This window comes from Chelon labrosus (genome assembly GCF_963514085.1).
Source record: "Chelon labrosus genome assembly, chromosome: 21".
Lineage (NCBI taxonomy): Eukaryota > Metazoa > Chordata > Actinopteri > Mugiliformes > Mugilidae > Chelon > Chelon labrosus.
The window spans coordinates 11,461,608-11,479,625 of NC_140354.1; the positions used below are offsets into that span (position 1 = coordinate 11,461,608).

At 43.5% G+C, this 18,018-nt stretch overlaps 1 protein-coding gene across 1 annotated transcript; it reads left to right on the forward strand.

Moving 5' to 3' along the window:
- The first annotated feature begins 3,452 nt into the window (after positions 1-3,452).
- LOC311506498 (uncharacterized protein) lies at positions 3,453-18,018 on the forward strand. Its single transcript, XM_084570475.1, has 5 exons — positions 3,453-3,866; positions 10,225-10,548; positions 10,695-11,042; positions 12,238-12,455; positions 12,723-18,018. Exons 1-5 carry the CDS (start codon positions 3,479-3,481, stop codon positions 12,966-12,968), a joined length of 1,524 nt encoding a protein of 507 aa, XP_084426601.1. The 5' UTR covers positions 3,453-3,478; the 3' UTR covers positions 12,969-18,018.

The window sequence follows — 18,018 nt, forward strand, 5'->3', positions numbered from 1 at the left end:
ACTTACAGACCCTTGATTTGGGTTTTATGTCCCACATTTTCATTGTGATCTTTATTTATATTTACGTTTTTTCTTTTCTTATCAACAGCCTTCTATTACATATGGTCATTATATGTCAACATACCATAAACAGAAACATGTGCGGGGTTTTTTCAGCCCTGCATGTTTAATCTTTTAAAACTTTTATGTTCACACAGGAAGTGAAAAGTGTCAGTTTGATCCTCCACTCGTTGCAAACTTGAGATCGGTTGTCAGTTGAGATTAGAGTGATTAATTCATGTCACGAAGATGAACTGGAGGCACCACTCATGTGTTTTTAAATTCGCAGTCAGGGTCGGTGCCATTTAACAGAAATGGGCAGGAAATGATGAAACCACTTCCCCGCTGCAGGAGCACGAACTGAATCGACAGCATTTACAGCGGACACGTCTTCCAGCTTCCAGCCGTCGCCGGAGCTCTAGGGCGCCGCTCGGCTCCATGCTGCCTGCCGCAGAGGGAGCGGAGGCCGCGGGGAGGGGAGGGGAGGGCAGGGGTGGGCAGGTGCAGCTCCGCTTCCTTCAGCTTCTCACGACAACAAAGCCGCAGATGATCGACGTGAAGACCCCGCCCACTTCTCAAACTCAGGGCTTACCTGATTACCGTAATATCTGGAGGTGAGGCGCACCGCTTTTTAGGGGGAGTGTCGCTGCGCTGCGGCATGCGCTCAATCAGAGGAGGGGAGGAGGAAGGGAGGAGGGGGAGGGTTGCATCGTGTTGTCAGTGATGTAATGCTGAATTAAAGGGCCAGCGAGGCCCCAAACAAAACCACCACCATCGCTGCATTTACGTGATACCTGATCATTATGGCTCAGCCTGAACTCATCTGGCCTGCATTTTCCTGGCGCCTGCACTCTCAGAGTGCATCTTAAATATTCAGCACAAACAAGTGACTGTCTGTAATGTTTTATTCATTTTGTACACCTGTAGAGTCTTCAGATCAGACAGGTAATTAATGCTGCTGCAGGGGGGGAGAAAAACAGCGGCCTGCGGACCAGACCTGGTCCTCAAATGTAAACTTTCAGTCCCTCTTTGAATGTTTTGGTTTGTTTTCCTGCTGTACGTGTCCTGGTGAACTCTGTCGATAATCTAATGTATTGACGTATCATAGTTTAGTGCTACAGTAGAAAGATTATTTTCCTTTTTTCTGACATTTACCTGGTGCACAGAAAAAAATGACATCAAACAACAACAGTACATGGATGTTGTGCAGGTATTCATAGCAACACGATGGCTAAATATATGTAACTAAAATGTGACAGGTCTGATCATCTCTGCTGGTTTATCATCGAAACAAAAGAGTCAAAAGAGTGACTGGGCCAGACATTAATCACATGTTGCAGACTGTAATCAATACATGCTGCACAGGGCATCAGAAGCTACCCAACATATGCAGTTATTGATATGAACAGATGTGGGTTTGACAGATTCATTCTGCAGACGTGGCGTTCATTCATTCTTACTGTGAAACCAGAAACCAGTTTGTAACTGAAGGCTGTTCTTGTTTCATATGTTACATAAGCATCATTTACTGTGTGTCCCTGTACAGAACTCACACTGAGGAAACAAGGCCATCTCATTTACAATGCAAAGCTGAATGACACACATTGCATAGCAACATGTACAATATATACTCTACTGCAGGTGGTGGCAAACAGAGGTTTGTGGGCCAAACCTGGTCCTCCAACACTGCACTTGCACTACAGTAGCTGTCTGTGCCCAGAGATGTTGTTTGTTTCCTTATTGTAATATGTTTTCAGGAACTGAAACAGGAAGCTAATGCAGGAAGTGCCAACAACTGCATTTCCTCTAATATTCACTACGGGCTGGCACCAAAAGTGACTCAATCTCTGTCAGTCTGATTTTTATATAACTCACCTTTTTAATTCTGCCAAGGCTCTGATAACAGATAAATAAGGGTGTGGCTGCTTTGAGTAACAGATGGGTGTCTGCACAGTTTGCTGACTGTCTGCCTCAGCGTTACCCGTAGCTCCGCCTCTTTGACCTTTTTTGAATTAGTCTGGCGTTAGGCGGAGTCAGATACTGTCAAGATGGAGATGACAGAGGACACCACAGTGAGCTTCAAAACGCTTCAGATAAATCAAACCACAGTTTGATTTATATTTATATCTAAATTCATATTTTTATTCATATTTATATTTCATTCCCCTCTAATTCAGATTTAGATCACATGTTTTTTCCTTCTTTTTTTTAATATAGTTTTAGTGTTTATGGGGCATCTTACAGAGCTTTAACAGAATCTCATTGTACAACGTGTGTTCTGCAGTGACGGTAAAGACTATTCTCATTCGTGTGTTTCTTATCCATCAGATGATTCAATAAAAAACTTGAAACACAAGCATGGACTAGCTTCAGCTTTAATCTCGAGCCTCCTTATATATCAGTGATTAATGTGGAAAGCAATTAAGAATTATGAAGCCACGTATTTGTTTGATGGGCTCTTTAGTGCAATGACGGCACCAAGACCATGACTAAACATGTATTAGCTTCTTTAAAGAGAAAGACGCCTTTATTGGGAGCTGGTGGAGACCAAAATCAGAGCTAAAAGAGAAGAGAGAGAATACTGGAGTGTTGAGATGTCAGGACAGACAAAACAATATATGTAGCAGGATTAACTTTACGTTAACTCCAACAACAATACAGTATATTTTAACAGCGTCAGTGTGAATGTTGACTCAGTTTTTACTGTTTTTCGCTTTTGGGTCGGTTTATATTATTTGATGATTCATATTTTTTCTTTCTTATAATTCACAAACACTGTTAACAGTGTTGGATCCTCCATCTTGAAGAGAGATGACACATGTGTGAAAACTGCAGCCTGAATATTCACCAGTAAGGAGCGGATCAAGAGATATTACCTTGTTTCCTTTAAAAGGACTGAATGACTGATGAACAATGAAAGCCCTTGCAGATTAATTTTCTTTCTATGGACTAATTATTTCACTTTATACCAGTGTAAACACGTCCTGTGTGATAATCAGCTGATATTAACTCTGACTGGTCTGATGTTTTATCCGGGGCCCCTCCGCCTCAGTCTGCGGATCTATGCGGTCCTTCCTCGCCTGCAGTCTGACATTTGGAGTGACTGATGTTATTTTCTGAAAGCCAAAATGGCGTGGCTCACTGCAAGGGCGCGAGCGTGCACGGACGGCGCGGGCCACGACATGTGGGCGGAAAAAAACCGGTGCGCCTCTACTCGGGTGTTTCCGGTAGACCTCTGAGGAGGCTGAACACGCGCGGGGCACCGCGGCGGAGAGAGCAATAGAAACCGAAGGAGCCTAGCCGAGCACCCGCCGGAGCAGCGCAGCGACCTGGGGCCGATTTTCAGCCAGATTTTCCGTCGGGGATTCAGGGCAGGGGGGTGGGTTGGGGCGCGGGCACAGAAGAATGAGAAAGCCCTCTTACCAGAGGGGGCAAAAACATGAACGGGGCCGTGTACATTTCGTTTTTCCAGGGCCAGCTGGAGTCCGTGCTGGAGCAAGTCGTTCAGCTCGCCGTCCAGGAAATAAGCAAGACGGTTGGCTGCAGCCTGAACGCCCTGCTGCTGGAGACGGCCGTGAAGGAACAAGAAAACCGCCGGCTCAGGCTCCAGTTGCAGTCCAGGGAGACCCGGGGCAGGGCCAACGCAGACGGCGGAGACACCCCGGCGGCTGGTAAGAACAAGGCGGCGGGCGACGAGAGGACAAAGCCCGAGACGCAGCAGCACCAGCAGCAGCAGCAGCAGCAGCTATACGCCCCCGGATGGCAGGGCACCGAGCCCGGCGTACCCATCGACACACGCCGCCTGGAGCAGAGAGGACGAGTTGTGGGTAAGGGCCCGTTATACAACACACACTGACACGCAAACAAACAGGCGGCGGACACTCCTCCCTACGCCCGCCTCAACAACACAGCAACGCGGCATTGCGTAACCTGCAGGCCGACGAAGGCTCCCTGAGTGTGGGGAGCAGCAGGGAGGTCTGCAGGTGACCAACCAGGGGTCATCAGGGTGAGACCTCATCACTGCACTGTGGAGGTATTTATTAGAAGGAGGCGTCTGGACCGTGGAGACGTTCCTCCCCATAAATACCATGTCAGACATATTTACTCCGAGACTTTGACAGAACAGGTTCATGAGAGACAGCAGCAGGTCGAGCAGCCCATGCACAAAGAGCTGCTCCATCAGAAATTAAACCAGAGGCCTCGGATCTCGTAAAACGAGGCAGGGGCAGGGGCGGCGGCGTTTGTGGTTTCAGGGAAGGAAAAGGCTTGACGGGATGAAGGAAAAGGCTTGACGGGATGGAGGGCCGGCGCAGGGATGAGGTTTATCCACGGTGAGAGAAAGAGAGGGCAGAGCTGGGCGGCAGGTCCAGGTGAAGGACTCCGGAATCAGGTTTAGAGGAGATGATGGAGAGCAGAGAGCCGAAACGGGGATGTTCAGAGACGGCTGGTCGGGACGAGAAGCTCCAGTGATGGTGCAGAAATATAGTCTGAACAGAGACACCCCAACAAGAACACGTATTTATTAAAGCACAGATCGCAAGGAGCCATTTTAAGGCTCACCTCAGGAACATGTAGGAACATGAGCGAGCGTTTCTGCAGCTTCACTTGACGCTAAACGATTTGACCCTGTTGGCAAAGTTTCAGCATTTCTTGTCAGGTCCCGATTATGCTAAACAAAAGTCTCCTTAAATGTAAACGGAAGCAGCCGAACAACAGCTTGATGAAAACAAATGATCCAATCAGATGCTGAGTCGACTTTACTGGCGACGGTTTGGTCACATGCAGGTTTGGGATACGCCAATGCGGCGGCCTCCAAAGTGACTGAAACGGCCTGAACCCGGAGAAAGAAGCGGTTTGTGGGAAACAAAGCGGCCGACCGGCGTGCACGAGCATCTCATCGGAGGCGACGGCAGCGTCTGTCCTTGAGCTTTCGCCAGTGAGTGTTGTGTTTCAGACAAGAACTCAACAAAGACCCTCCGGAGCGGATGCCAGCACGGAGCGACGCTTCCCTGTGCATTTACGAGATGTTTCAGCGCGCGCAGAGCTTCAACATAAACCTGCACAGATTTCCGTTAACGTCAAGCTCTAAGTGGGTGGAAGGAACCGCCAGTAGACTAATAATACAGCTGTGTTTCACATAACGGTTAAATCGTACTCAAGGCTGCTCCACGCTTCATACATCATCTTTCTTAATTGCGCCGATTAAATCTGACCTTCTTTAGTATCATCAGGCGAAAGATACAGTTTGAATCTTCAACGGGCAGATTTCACGTTTGAACAAACTGAACTTAAATAAATCAGGAAGAGACGAAACACAACCCTCGGCTGACGTCAGACGTGCTGTTTGTTTGTCCGCCTGTTTGTAGGTTTGTTTGGGTGTCTTTCAGCTGCACGGCTGCGGCGCAAACGCACGTCCTCATGCAGGGACACGTGAGGGAGTAAAGAAAGAAAGACGCTCTCGCATGCATGCACACATCTGCTCACTCGAACGCGAACACACAGCTGACACGCAAAGCCTCCCTCCCTCCATCCCTCTCTCCCTCCCTCCCTCTCTCCCTCCCTCCCTGAAAAACCAGGCCACCGCCATGACGCGCCGCAGACGTGACCCGAGGGCCCCTCTGGTGCGGACCGTGATGTCAGCGGCGGCGGCGGCCAATCGCGTCCGTTGCCGTCTAGTCTGACAAACAAAAAGAGCGGCTGCGTGCGTCACGATGTTCAGGCACACACAGTAGCGTAACGGCGCTAACACACACACTAACACTCTGAGGTCAGAGGGCACGAGGCTTCACGTGAAGAAAGTAGGCTACGCTTTCCCTCCGATGTCTGACACAAAGGACGGACGGGGGGAGGAGGAGGAGGTGTGTTAGTGTAAATTATTAAATGAAGCTGTACAGCCGCGAGGAGGCCGGTCTCAAACGAGAGGACGCTTCAGTTCACACCGATTTGTTCACGCCGTGATGTCTGTGGAGCTCCTTCATCCGAACAGGAAGTCACCCGGCAGAAATGCTGACGAACATTCAGCCAGACATATGAAACGGTCTGAAGAATCTTCCTGTTTTACAAGATGGTGGAGCATTAAGCACTGTTGTGATAGACTGAAAATATGTGTCCTTTGACTTAAAAACCTCTGAAGACGTTTGTGATTCCTCAGGGCCGAGCTGATGTAACAGAAATAATTCCTTCCCGTTAACTGAGCTTTGTGTTTTCTTCCTGTTCAAACAGGACGTTTGATTCAGTTGTTTTTCAGAATAAAAGAGCGTAGGTTGGCCGCCTGGATCTGTCCAGATGGCAGAACTGAAGCCGCCTGCTGCTCCGGCTCTGATTAAAATGGACGCAGATTTGTTGAGTTGCATCAAAACGTGGCCGAGTTTGAGATCCGGGAAATTTATTTTTTCCACTTTACTTTTTGTAGAGGTGAAACTGCTGACAGACGCACAGAGACTTATTGTATTTCAAAGAGTCTCTGTCCGGGCCTCACAGCCGCGCAGCTGTTACGACTGAATCTGCAGCTTTTACAGGCGGAAATTCCTAGAACGTGGCCCGGGGCTCAACGGGTTAACGCTGCTCTGAAGTACGCCGACTTTAATAAACCGTCTTTATTTGTGAACTTTTCTTTCTTTTTTCTTTCTTTTTTTTTTTTTTTTGTGTACTCCTCACGTTTTCAGGCGAGTTTAATGAGAACCAGATCAGCCCCGGGTCTCTACAGGTCGGAGGTGTCGGCCCTGATTCGTGTCAGCTGATCGCTGCTGGACTCTGCGAATGAAACACTGGAGTTATGAGTGAAAGTGAATCTGCTGCAGCAGCGCCAACAGACACAGGTCGATCGCAGGATCAATCGGCTCTATTCATCCAGTCGTTGATCCAGATTCTCCAACGTGAAGATCTTTTGCAAATCGTTGATCAACAGAAAATACGTCTGCAGATGTTTAAATGATCTAATCATAATTTGCTCCAAAGAATCAAAGAAATAATCTACAAATTAATCAATAATTAATCAGTAAATGTAAGGGCTGGGTGTTGGACCATGCTCTGTTGCTGCTTTTCTGACTTAATCGACTGTGAATGCTGTCGTTAATATTTTCATGCTAATTGGACGAAATGAGAATTTTCTGGATGACCGTGAAAATAATAGTGTTGAACCACTTTTAAGGAGACTTAACAGTTTGAGGCAGAAAACTGTTATCTTAAACTACGAATGATTATTTAAGTTTGTACAAACCGAGAGAAGACCGTCATGTGTTCAGCCTGAACGTGATCTGAACAAACCCAGAGGTGACGTCTCCTCTCCTTCAGTCTGAGGAGTTTCCTCTTCACTGTTGTCGCCGTTGGAGGATGACTGTGGCTGTGAATGAAAGCCCTGGTTGTCTCTTTGTTTCTGGGGCAGTGACGTGTCGCTGATAATTAAAGGCCGACGCGCCCTCGGCCAAGTTTTCTGCGGTCCGACTGATGGTGGGGGTGTTTGTTGCAGCCTTGAGTTAGTGATGGTTCAAACACACGTCTGTGCCCCATCTGTTCATTCAGTAACTTCTCTTCTTTTCGTTTTGATCCAATAAAATGAAAGTCCAACACTAACTGACAATAAACCTGAAAAATCTTTAACTGTGATCATCAATGCAACAAACTTTTACAAATATTAAGAAATAACCTCAGAAATGTGAGGACTTGGTTTTTGATATTTAAGGACATTAAACTTAAAAAAACACTCAATGAATGAATAATAGTCAGTGAAAACATGTTCAGCTGCAGTCTGAGAAAAAATGGGAAGAGAAAAACCTAAAAGTTCAAAAAGACATCACATCGGTGGATGTCTTATTTCGGGCATAAAATACGATCGTTTACTCACCCATATAACTTTGGTGTCATTTGGAGTTGTTCGGAAGATATTTAGATCCAGCGGAGCGCCACGTATATCCATATAGTGGGAGTGACTGGGGCACCGGAACGCAGCCTCTAAATCAGTGGTTCTCAACCTTTTTTCAGTGATGTACCCCCTGTGAAATATTTTTTCAGCCAAGTACCCCCTAACCAGCACAAAGCATTTTTAGTGTCAAAAAGTCAGGTGGCTTACCGACGTGACATCCATGTTTTGTATTAAGATGACGCTGCAGATGTGCTGGCTTCATGCAACTGTTAGCTAATTTCTCCCCACAGAAAAAACACAGTGCACTGGGTGGGTTGCAACTTGTGGACGTAAATCCAAATAAAACATACTCTTCAAGATACAGCCGGAATTTTGCCGGCTGTGGTTTGGCCTTCTTTGCCACTTGTCCCTCCGTGTTTTCAAAAGAATTGCCGCTACGCTTCAACCACGACTCCATCAGTTTTAACAGTGATTGACAGGTGATGGCAGGTACGTGACAGGTTGGGTCAAACCATCCTGGTATGGGGGGGACTCTGGGTTTTTAGGATAATGAAATTGAATAGCCTACTGAAATATAAAATTCATTTTATGAACTTATATTTTCCTGAAATATTTATTAAATAATTATTTTTAAAGGATTTTTGCATGGATGCTACTTTTTAAATATATGTATATTTTAAAATCTCAAGTACCCCCTGGAGTGCCTTCACGTACCCCCAGGGTTACGCGTACCCCCATTTGAGAACCACTGCTCTAAATAACCCATTATCTGCCGCGAAACTTGTTCATTTCACCAATATTTTGTTATGATGCGCTAGTGCTATTCCCCGTTGAGTCCAGAGTTACTTGGTGAAATGAACGAGTTTCGCGGCAGATAATGCGTTATTTAGAGGCTGCGTTCCGGTGCCCCAGTCACTCCCACTATATAGATATACGCGGCGTTCCACTGGATCTAAATATCTTCCGAACGACTCCAAATGACATCAAAGTTATATGGGTGAGTAGATGATCGTATTTTATGCCAAGAAATAAGGTCCAGGTTGTAAAAAACGGTAGTTCCCCTTGAAACGGCTGTGTAGACGATCAGTAAATACAGTGAGATTCAGTTTTATTTACCTTACAATGAGTCTGTCCTCTCGCCTGTCTCTGATTTATCTGTGATTCATGAAGCGCTGAGGGGAGACTGTTCTCACTGTGACCAAACAACAATCAATAATCGTAATCGCTCTCATCACAGATTCCAGCTTAACTGTTTACACGGACGCTAAGTGAAATGTCCTGATAACATATCTGTGTCTACATGCCCCACAACATCAGTGATTATATCATTGATGCAGGTTAGCGTTCTGCCTTGTGTGCTGCGTAAAATCTGCTGGAAATATAACAGAAGAAAAACTTTACTGATAATAATTCACTCGACAGAAGAAGGTGACGAAGATGTAGCCGCGTTTTCAAGGTTGCTGTCCATATGGATTCCAACTTTGTTCATATTTTCAAACCATAGACTGTTGGTGTACGACAGAACACCTCCTCAAAAGTGAAGCCAAAGCATGTAGAGCTCTCCCTGCATGGTGTCTGGCTGCAGTATAGATCATAAGCTTCACCTCCTCCATGTTAGTGGATGGGACTTGGGCCAAACTAAAACACGTAATTTTTTTTTAAGGGTGGTTTCTGTCCTTTTAGGAAGTAGCACTGATGCAAGTGTCCATTTTTCTGATAAGAATTATTCATTAGTTTGTTATTTGACGCTATAAAAACAGGATGTGACATCACGATGACTACAAGTTGCCATGCCAACCACTCCGTCAAGTTGGTTTCATTCCAACCAGAGAGAAATGATAAGATCAAGTGTTTACATGGTTATTATGAGTTTATACTTTTTGGTTTACACCACCCCTCTTAATCTGATTGAAAGGTCCTTCTGATCAGACCGGTCTGTTCTGACTGAGGTGATTGCATGAGACATTTTTATTCTGATTATTAGTAGAAAACCTGTTGTTATATCACTACGTGTCCTTTAGGTCTGTTTGAGTTCTTTACTGTTTCCAGCTGTTCTTTCAGTGATGATCAGATCAGATCTGGGTTTTATTGATTTCAGTTCTTCTCGTCAGTCACATGACTCCGAGTTCGACTGGTTTTCATCATGTTCTCCTTGGTGACGTGGTGATTTAATGGCAGCCGTCTTAATGAGGAGATGCTGCTGTTGTTTAAAGTGACGTGAGGAGAATGTGATCGTTTCAAGACAAATCATTCATGGGACGTGCTGCGTCCACTGTCTGTCAGCTGTTCAACAGTAACCACCCCTCTCCTCTCCCATCCTGCAGACCAGCTGAAGTGCGTCATGAAGCAGGTGCTGGATTTCGCGGTGCATGAGCTGACGAAGATTGTGGAGGCTTCGTTCGACGACCTGCTTCTGGAGATCACCAAGATGGAGCGGGAGCAGCAGGTCCTGGAGGAGAGGCTGGGCAAAGGCTCCGACCGAGGGGGAGGAGAGAAGGGGAGAGGAGGAGGAGGAGGAGGCGGCGGCGGCGGTGGTGGTGGGAGGAGGAGAGGGTCGGAGAATGACTCTGTGTCACCCAGCGGCTCGGAGGACGCCCGGGAGGAGCTGGCTGAAGTCACCGTGTCCAAAGATAAGGCAGTGACAAGCAGTGAGTGATCAGATGATCAAAAGTAATTAGACACTGCTTCAAAGGATTTCAATTTAAACATGTCCGGCTAAACATCTTCCACCTTTTTCTCCCTCATGCCTTTCACTACATCTATTCCTCCTCTATCTACCACCTACCACCCTCAGACTCGGAGCGTCCCCCTGTCCTTTCTGTCTCCCAGGACTGGGTTCCCATCCTGGACAAAGTCTTCGGTCAGAAGTGGTGCAGCGACGTCTGGCAAATCAAAGGAGGAGGGGGAGAAGTGGGGGGGCGAGGCCCGGGTGAGGAACGGTCACAGCCTGCTAACCCTCTGCCGGCCCCCTCCGTGACCCTGGAGCCCTCCCCCTCCTCCCCTCAGCAGGACCCCCGATGGACTCCTCTGGAGGACATGGAGGTGTTTTCTCCCGACGCCGAAGACGCCACAGGGAGTAAGAGGAGCAACGCATCCAACGCCACGACCGCACCTCCACCTGGACCTCCCCTCAGCCCCACAGGTAAGGGCGAAGCTTTAATTAAAGGTAGAGTTGCAGATTATGGCAAAACATTAGGTACACTGGTGAAAATGAATACATTCTAATATAAAGGTCCTGCACTAAATCCCCCTTCATGACGGTTATAATGTTCAGTTAACGTTCAAACAACGTCAGAAAGGTGGTGATTCTACTCTATGATAATTTTAGAGGATGTAGTTTGTGGTTCTGTTTAACTGCGCTGAATTAAATACAGCAGTGTTTCTGTTATTAAACTAGCCAACTGACCGTAAACCACAGCCTCCAAAATGAAAACACAGATGAATCAACAGCTCTCAATTATTTAAAGCTAATGCTGACTACTATAACCTTCATGCAGCTATGATTTAGTGCAGGACTGTTAATTCTGTATTAGATTTTTTACTAGTGTACCTAATGGACCGGCAAGTGAGTTTATACAAATACATTTAAAAAAAATAAAATAAAATACTCCAGAAAGTACAAAAAAATAAAAAAAAAGGAAAATATTCAAATATTTTTAAAAATTACCGGGTATAAAAGCAGCTAAAACTAGCTGTAACAAAATAAAAAACAGTCACATATATATATATAAAATCATGTATATAAAAAAAAATGAATAAATGGAAAAAATAAGATATAAAAAATTATATATATAACCTGATATTCAAAGCAAATTATATTTAGAAAAATAAAATATATTTAAAAAGTTCACATGATAGAAAATATAAGAAGACGTTAATATATGTATAGTATACACGTCATTTGTTACAGGTAATGGTAAAATACATTCATTTTTAAAGAAACACAATCTTAAAAAACAACTTGATACAAATAATTAAAAACATTTATAAAATATATATAAATCTTTGTGACATAATCATCACTAAACTATCAATTATGATTATTTTTTTTAAAGGTAAAACTACAGGTTCATCAGCTCTGTTCATAACACTGTGGTGTATTTTAGTCTATGTGTCGCCCCCTGGTGGACTTTCTAAATATTGTCATCATTGATCAATCAAAGTTCAGAAAAGAAGCTTTGATTCTGAGCGAATTAACAATAAATAAAGTCTGATCAGGCTCTATTGATTAATTCTACAGCAAAATATTTTTATTTCTGATACCGATTCATGCAATCAGCTTCAGTTATTGATCTGTTGAGGCGTGAGGAGAAGCTGATGGTTTACTCACCCTGCAGGTCGTTGCTCCTCAGCCTCCATGCTCCATCGCCTCCTGACTTTACCGTCGCAGCTGCTGGAGGACGACAACGAGGACGCCAAGGAGACGCTAGTCGCTCTGGCAACCGACGGCGCCGGCGACCGCCAAGACGGCATCGAGCAGCCCGAGCGAACAGGCAGGGAGGAGGAGGAAGAAGAAGAGGAAGAAGAGGAGGACGAGGAGGGCAAAGGGAGGAAGGTGAGGATGTCGGTCGTCTAGTTTGAGATTAAAGAGCTGATGTTTCAGATCCGCTGCAGCCGAGGTGACAGAACATCAATAATAATATTTGTTGTGATGTCAGTTTTATTTCCGGCTCTTGATTTAAATTTAGATCCAGACTGAAGGCTACAGCTCCATGTTTGCTGGTTACCATGGTGACAGCTTGACCATGTGCCCTGTAGCTCAGCTAGCATTAGTTGTAGCTAGCCGTCCTCTCTCACCTGTCCTGTTTCTTTTGTTTGGCAGAAGAAGCGGCGCAGGGTTTGGTCGGAGTGTGAGGAGTGCGGGCGGAGGTTCAGCCGAATGTCCCTCCTGAAGGCTCACCGCCAGACTCACGCCGCCGGAAACGTGGCTGCCGAAACGTCATCCCCATCCTCTCCGTCGTCTCCGCCCACCTCGCCGCTGCGCTGCTCCGAGTGCGGCAAGAGGTTCTCCTCGTCCACCCGCCTGCACAGCCACGTCAAGACGCAGCACCCCGGCAGCCGGTCCTGAGCCGGTCTGGAATCCGGCGGGTCGCCAGGACGCTGGTAAACGTCGCAGATCAGAACCAGAGGTCTGAGTCAGCTTCTTCTTAAAGAAAAACTTCTGCCAAAGTTTGTGTTGTTTTACAGAACTGAAGATTTTTCATCAGTTTGAATATTTAACATTACAGAAATTAAAAAAAAAAAAAAACACATTTGAACTTTATGCTCAGAAGAAACGGATTTTAAAAGGGAAGAAGAAGAAATCGATTCAATGCTGAAACCTGAGAACCAGATCTGAAGAGCTGCAGTGATCAATTGCTGCCTCGATTAGTCAATTAATAGATCAGATTCATTAATATCAGACAAAGAAAAATAAATTCTCACACTGGACTGGAAACAAGTTTTCCCAGTGTGACTCAACTGAGCTGCCTGACTTTGACATGTCTGATGTGATCGGGAACAAACTGACACGCTTCTGATGAGGAGGCCTCAGGCCGGAGGTGATGAAGGGAAAAACGCACACACCACCCTCTTCTTCTTCTACTCCTGTAAAGTAACCCTAAAGGTGGACGGGGAGTGAGCTCCAGCTACTGCAGGTGAGTTTCGAGCCCCCGCAGGTGAATTGTTTTTTCCGCAATAACGTGGACACTGCAGCAGTCGAACACTCGGAGCAGCGTTTCCCGTCTCTGCTGGTTTCTCGTGTTAACGTCTGTACAGCGTGGACACCAGAAGACGTTCTTGAAGTGCCCTTTGTTGTTTTCGGCAGACACTTTTCTGTCCTTCTCTGTGACTGTTTGGATTATCGTCGAGTGCATTTCTGTGGTTCTATCTGACTTTTTTTGGGACGTCACTACAGGAAAACGGACGAAGATGAACTTCTTGTGCATCAGTGGCATCTTTTGTTTGAATGTGAATCTCAGCGGTTTGTAGAGTTTTTACGTTTGTTGTACAGTTTTTAAGTTTTAGACGCAAACGATGGTGAAACAAGAGAAAAGAGACAATTTACTCCTCAGCTTGCTTCCTCATTTCCTTCCTTCCTTCATTTTGTTACTGCTCAGTTCGGTTCAGAAACCTCACGTCAACACACGGATACCTCCTGACAAACACAAACATGTTTCCGCCAGAAAGAAAAATGCTAAAAAGAATCGGCTCTAAATGCGAAACAGAGTCTGTGGAACAGAGTTTCCCCAGATGTTCAGAGGGCCCAGGAGGTTGAAATTTAAGTTTCATTTTATTTCACATTGGTTCTTTTCATATTTATAAAAGAAAGCCGACAGCACTTATCATGCAGCCAGAAATCTGCTCAGTTCACAAAATTAATGTCTGAGATTTAAAATTTGGATTACTGGAATAATAAATCTGGCACATAGAATCATCAAAATTATGTTGATTAATTATATTAGTTATGTTAAGTATGTGATGAGGAAAAGTCGTAACACGTGAACACAGACGATCTTTGTGAAGCTCCCAACCCACATCGAATATTAGTATATACCATGACCTGGATGACTGAGAACCTTCACAGACGTCAGATATTAGTATTTTAACGTAACGTCGGCTAGCATTGTGGATAAACCATGAATGCAGGTTCATTTCTTTAGTAAAATGGGCTGCGCTAGTTTTATCTTCTCACTATTGCTAATGTTAACATCCACAAAACAAACAAAAAAAAGGTTTTCTTAGTCGATGATTGGGGGTACCATCCACAGGAATATGTCCGCTGTTTGATTAGCCATTAGCATCCAACACACCGACCACATACATGTGTTTATTTATTTATTTATTTTTATATGAATTCAGCTAAGGCGTTCTGAACCTGAACTCTTTCTTTTTTTGTTGTTTTTGGGGCATAACTGGGCTCCCATATACTACAGCTACAAATGACAGACCATTAAACATGATAATACCTTTAGTTCCCAGGTGACCAATCTCTTCAGTCGACTGATAAATTCTGATCACCAGATCAGAAACTAAATCAGTTAATCAATAAACTCTCTGCTGTGACGTGTTGTGTGTATGGGAGCCCCATATTGCCAAAAATAAATGAATAGATTTAATGATTCTGTTTGATTCAGTTGAGACATAGTTCTTTAAAACTACAAAATGATATCAGTTCCTGAACAGTTTTCACTCAAGTTTTTATTTCGTGTTATTTTTTCCCGTTGGACTCACGCTGGGGGTTGTTTTTATTTTAATCATTCCGATCTTTTCATCTGTCCGTGTTTTGTACAACACGAGGAGAGGGATGCAGAACTGAATGAAAGGATCCAAGTACAGAAAATGTGTCAGTGATTTATTTTGATAATTCTTAGTGTATCTGTGAAGTTTCTCCTCTCCCAAGCTCCAGCACAAATATAGTTTTTAAGCTTTGTAAATGTGCAAACGTTTTCCTAGCCAGAAGGCGATTCTCTTTTTACTCGTTTGAACAAAAATGTCTCTTAAAGCAATATGAAGCCCAAACTCTGCAGAGGAACATGAGTTTGATTTGTTTACGTAGAAGAAGAAGAAGAAGAAGAAGTTAACGTTTGCAAAATAAGCAAAAATAAAAACGTACAAACCGCCACTGAAATAAATCAGGAGTTAAAGATCTGAGGCTGGTTTAATGTTCGCAGGTTGTGAACCTGGGTCTTTTGATGAACTGTTTCATTTCCTATCTTTGTCCCTGCTTAAATAACTAAAGCTTGTCTGCATTGCTAACATCTGAATTACCAACCGCTTCTCTACAAACGGCGATCATCTTATGTTTATTTTGACTCGTCGCACTTTCAGCCTCCATACATGATCACATACCTCAGTCTTGTTTTATTTTTTGTTTCCTGTTTTCTGCGGACCTCATTACCTCAGCAGACGTACAGCGCTGATATTTGACTACATTGATGTGTGTTATTTTAATTTTGCTGTTTCATTTTGGCATTTTTAAAAAAAAAACAAAAAAAAACAAAAGCCTGAAGCCGTTGGGTAAAAACCGCACAACTTTAACACGCAGGATTCTTTGATTTGAAGCCAATACATTTTTATAGGGGTATGTCCTGAATCCGCAAGATTTTTTAGGAATACGGAATGAGAAATATTTTTAAGAAGCATTGTCAACTTAGGCTGCTCTGTACTTACATATTAGATTCTGTCATTTGAACCAATAATATTCTGATATAATAATCCTGATATATGGAAGCTTATTTATTCCAATACTATTAAAATGGATAAAGAAATATTAAGACTAATAAGCATACTCGAGAAAAGCTGTCAAACAATAACTGCTAAATTTTATCAAAAACTAAGCTGAGTTCAGTCAGTTAAATTTAGTTATGTGGTTTTTACAGGACAGCATCTGCTTCGATGCACTGTGTAGATGAGGGAGAAATTCTGTTGCTGTTGTCAGAGGAAAACTCTCCGTCTCTGCACATTAATTTCTACTGCAGTTTGAGTTTAATGCTGCAAGGAAGAGTTGGACCAGCAGTTGTCTGCAGCACCAAACAGAAAGCTGAATGTTAAGGTTTTCTTCTGATGACAGCAGCATCGTGTGACCTGTTAACCAATCACTGTCCTTGTTTACAAAGCCAGGAGAGAGAAATGCATCTGGTTGTAACCAAAACAAAAAAGGGAAGTCTTCACTTCACCAGAGTAGAAATTATTCCAGTTTTAACCAAAAACCTCTCAAAATGCTGACCTGCTAGCAAACTAATCAATGCTAATGATTGTAATTGTTCCTCCTTTCCATAACGTAAGGTTGGAGATGGTATAGTTCTTTGTGATGTTGATCTTGAGATGTTTTATTTTAATTAAATCATAGTATTATCATACGTCAGGACCTCATCGTGAGATGAACATACTTGTCAAAAAAAAATCCTTTCTTTTGTCTTTTTTTTTTTTAATTATGTGATACATAAATGGGAAAGTATGTCATAATTATGAGATTTCAACCAGATGCATTTCTCATCCAACATTTTTTTTATAAAGGAGGCTCGTTCATTGTATCATTTTTAGCACTGAGACGCATTCAGACGCCATTTGTGCGTACATATCATGGAGCACGTCTTTATTCCTGTGATTTTTTATTTTATTTTTATTTTATTTGTTGCCGGTTTTCTCAAAAGTGGTTGTGTGGTTCCCATTTGGAGACGATGTTACACATCTGCCGGCTGCAAACAAGTGCAAAGACTGAAATAAGGGAATCAGCTCTGCAGTAAAGGACAAAGGATTTAGCACTGGGAGCCCAGATCTTTAAAAAAAAAAAGTAATCATACTGGTTCCTTATAGAGACCCTGTGTGATCAGTTTGTAGATGTACAGCCGGAGTTCCTCAGGGAACAAGTAGAGGTCCTTTTGTTGTGTGATGCAAATGTGGGAATGAGGGGATGAAAGGGATGTTTTAGTATTTTTTTTAGTTTTAATTTCAGTTTAATAGTTTAAAGTAGATTGTATGTTTGTAATGACACATGGAAATGTGACTAATGTTAAAATATTGGAGGCTTTCTGTTTGTTTTTTTGTTGTTTTAAAAATATCCATTTCTACTTCCTGTATAATCCTGATGAACTGACTTACTTTGTTTGTCAAAGAGAGTTCATCTCAATGTTTGGATTTCATGCAATACTTTTGATAAAATATGCCCTTTTTTTGTAATTCAGTACTCTAAAACCAAATCTAAAAGTTTCCTATTTAATAATACGATTGAAAAAGTGCTGGATTTTAGTGATGAAGAGTCGGACAGTTCAACTGTCAGTCAGGAGATGGAAGATACATTTCCATCACCAGCCAATGTAAAAATTAACTCAGAATTGATGTGACCTTTGCCCTTTTGTGACCAATATCAGTTTTGAGTGGATTATTGCCAACTTTACATAAACCAGTGAAATGGTGAATATTCACAGATCAGTTTGACCTTGTGCCCTGTGTTGATCACAGCTGCACCGTTTGAATGTCATTTACGCCAAGTTACAACTGTTTGCCATAATGATATGATGATGAAGGCTACGGTGATGGTGTTTTTTGTTTTTTTTTAATACCCGTTAAGTCTATGGGACTGGGTACTTTTTAGTGTTAAATTTCAAGCAAAACCAATAAATGTTCACAACTACCAA

Excerpts from the sequence above, each read along its gene's own strand:
- LOC311506498 (XM_084570475.1), top strand. The coding sequence starts at position 3,479 with ATGAACGGGGCCGTGTACATTTCGTTTTTCCAGGGCCAGCTGGAGTCC. Across the intron at positions 11,043-12,237 it reads ACCTCCCCTCAGCCCCACAG|GTCGTTGCTCCTCAGCCTCC; the intron begins GTAAGGGCGAAG and ends CTCACCCTGCAG. Across the intron at positions 12,456-12,722 it reads AGGAGGGCAAAGGGAGGAAG|AAGAAGCGGCGCAGGGTTTG; the intron begins GTGAGGATGTCG and ends TTTGTTTGGCAG.